General features: G+C 43.6%; 1 protein-coding gene across 1 annotated transcript; it reads right to left on the bottom strand.

Moving 5' to 3' along the window:
* Positions 1–487: 487 nt before the first annotated feature.
* LOC106582489 (oligodendrocyte transcription factor 2) lies at positions 488–2,625 on the bottom strand. Its single transcript, XM_014165645.2, has 2 exons — positions 2,510–2,625; positions 488–2,191 (listed from the first exon to the last, which is right to left on the bottom strand). The coding sequence occupies exon 2, from the start codon at positions 2,154–2,156 to the stop codon at positions 1,359–1,361; it is 798 nt and encodes a 265-aa protein (XP_014021120.1). The 5' UTR covers positions 2,157–2,191; positions 2,510–2,625; the 3' UTR covers positions 488–1,358.
* Positions 2,626–2,882: the final 257 nt, after the last annotated feature.

The following is a 2,882-nucleotide window of genomic DNA, read 5'->3' as shown; positions in this document are numbered from 1 at the left end:
GAATAGAATCTGAATGGTGGGGATTTCTTTGTCCTCAGTTGAATTGAACAGAGGGGGACAGTTAGTCATTGTTAGTCAATCATAATTCTGACCCCCCCCCCCCCCCCCCCCCAAAAACAAATAACAGGTTTCAAAAGTATTGCCTATGTTTATTAAAGTGTATTGTGGCTCTAATTTGTTTTTGTATGCAAAATCATTTTCTAAAAAGCATCTGGCTAATTGTTTAAACATAGCCTTTAGGTTTTTATAAAATGTTGAAGGTTTTAATAAAATGTAGATATTTTACAAAAAAAATGTACGTGTTGTCCCATTTTTACGCACAGCTTTGACATTTCTGGAGAGAACAAACTGTTGAGCTATTGCTTACGTCACCTATTCGATGTTTAGATAATATCTACATTTGGACTAATGGATATTATTGGGGTTAATTTGGCCAATGCATGTTTTTCATACAATTTCTGTGGGACATCAATAAGAAAGAACGATGTCAATTAAACTTGTTTTATTTAACATGTAAAATCCCAACATAATCATCGTCATTGATTCATTTGAAATCTCATCCAAAATATGTAAATAAATATAATTTAGCACTTTTTTATAAAAAAATAAAGAAGTGATCATTCTTTGCGTCGGGCTGTGACTGGCATGCTTGGCAACAACAACAAAACATGGAAAGAGGAAACGTACATAAGAAAACAGCCATCTATAGGATCGGCAGTGACGTCGGAGAGAAAACACTGAAAGGACATATTGTATAAGAGGCGGAGGAAGAAGCAGGAGAAACTTGGTACCAGCGCTAAATGGCTGAAAGCAGACACAAGCTAAAGGGGTAAATCCAAACATTAACCAAGGGCCTGATATAAAAACTCTCGTACAAACAGAAATCTGAATCTACATATTTACAATCTACATTACCATTGTGTTCTCATGCCGTATGCTATACCCTACATAGTGTACTTTCGTTTATTCTGTCTCGGGAATGCGCTAGTCTAAAGTTAAATAATGATGGAGAACATGACATTAAAAGCCGTCAGTAATGCCCTTCGTATGATGTGTATTCCTGTCAGCCACAATGTAAGATAGGTTTGCATACAGTGAACTGATGGGTTTTACTGAATATAAAAATGCGTCTTAAGCACCTGTTATACATTTATCTAAATAATGTTACAACGTGGTATGCAAGTAGCGCTCCTCCAATTTTCTAAAGCAATGCATTTCTGCCGTCTCAATCCAAAGTTTATTTCAGCAACAGATAAATAAAAATCAAAAACGTGTTGGACTGATATTCACTGTGACGTCTGCAACCCAAAGTTCATTTCCCCTTTCTCCCTCTCTCGTTTTATGGTAAGAGTTCAAAGTCATTTGGAGTCACTCGTCAGCCTGGACATTGTGACAGCGCTCATGCCGGAAACATGTGGTGGCACCTGGCACATGCTACATGGACAGGGCATTCCCGCGCCCCAGTGATGGAAACTGCTACCCAGGGGGCCCGGGCCGGCCGAAGGCGCCTTCAAGAGTCCATGGTGGGGTCTGATCGAGGTGAGACCCGTTGTAGAGAGAGAGGCAACTGTGGAGACTGCCGGGGGAAGAAGTGGATGGTGCACCGGGTGGGAGGCGTGGGAAACGGCCGGATGACCAGGCAGGGGCCCAGTGTGCGCCATGGTACCACATGCGGAGGGGTGGAAGCTGCTGTGGTGGCCGCTGCCGTAGAACTCACTGACCAGCCTCTTCATCTCCTCCAGCGAGTTGCTCAGCATCAGGATGTAGTTTCTTGCCAGGAGGAGAGTTGCGATTTTGGAGAGTTTGCGCACCGAGGGCCCGTGCGCGTAAGGCATGACCTCCCGGAGACCGTCCATGGCGATGTTGAGGTCGTGCATCCTCTTCCGCTCCCGGCTGTTGATTTTCAGCCGCATCCCCTGCAGCTCGTTTTCTGACAGCAGTTTACGGTCCTTCTTTGACAGCATTTTCAGGGTAATGTCATCATCGTCATCCGAAAGGCTCCGCATGTCCGCGGGTATCTCCGGCGGTGAGTCGCTCTGTGTGGACGAGACAGTACCGGAGAAGCCAACCATATGCTTCTTCATCGCATGCAGGAACATATCGTGCACCTCGGGAGAGGAAGGTCGGCTAGACACTCGGCTGGTACCGGAGTCCATGATGATCCTCAGGTTTATTCAGACAGCGCAATTATCTACGGAAAGAAAAGTAAACGAACCATTTAGCATCAGATTTTTTTCACTACCACTTTGATTCAAATGTAAAACCATGTCACTAGATTATAAAAAGATGCTACATGTCTAACCAATTTAATGTGCAATGGATAAAACACGAGAAGGTAAACAAAAACATCCACGAAAGGACACGAGAAGGTTCTTGAAAGTTATTCTACACATGAAGTTAAAAAACAAAGATTCTCAGATGAGGCTATTTTTGTGACAAAAAAAAAAAAAAATCACAACTGCCTAAATGACATATCAATATTATCCCGAAGAGCAGACAAGAAACCTACCGAGAGAGAGAGAGAGAGAGATGCAGAGCGCAGCTCGTTGCAGAGAAAGTGTCGCTGTTCAATCCACTTGTTACTCCCAATCACAACTGACAGCCCATTTGGCAAGCACGGGCATGACGACAGGGTTTTATAGCGGACATAAAGATCCGGGGGCAAATCACCGGGGCAATGCCATGGTTTTTCCGACTGTCTGTCATCCATTCGCCAATCGGCATCTTGCGGACGGGGAGAGGGGAGGAGGCTTGGAGGAGTTAGGGGTCTTCAAATCTGATGTCATTACAAAGAAATTCGAGCTTCGTTAAATGAATGAATTAGACACACTCGGCATATTACATTTTTTTTTTTGTGAGGGAAATAAGTTGTTTAGGCGTGA

Source organism: Salmo salar, chromosome 21, assembly GCF_965601325.2.
Source record: "Salmo salar chromosome 21, fSalSal1, whole genome shotgun sequence".
Lineage (NCBI taxonomy): Eukaryota > Metazoa > Chordata > Actinopteri > Salmoniformes > Salmonidae > Salmo > Salmo salar.
Note: the sequence above shows the minus strand (reverse complement) of the source record. Positions and strands in the feature narration are given on the sequence as shown.

Coding starts and splice junctions, on each gene's coding strand:
- LOC106582489 (XM_014165645.2), bottom strand. CDS start 2,156: ATGGACTCCGGTACCAGCCGAGTGTCTAGCCGACCTTCCTCTCCCGAG.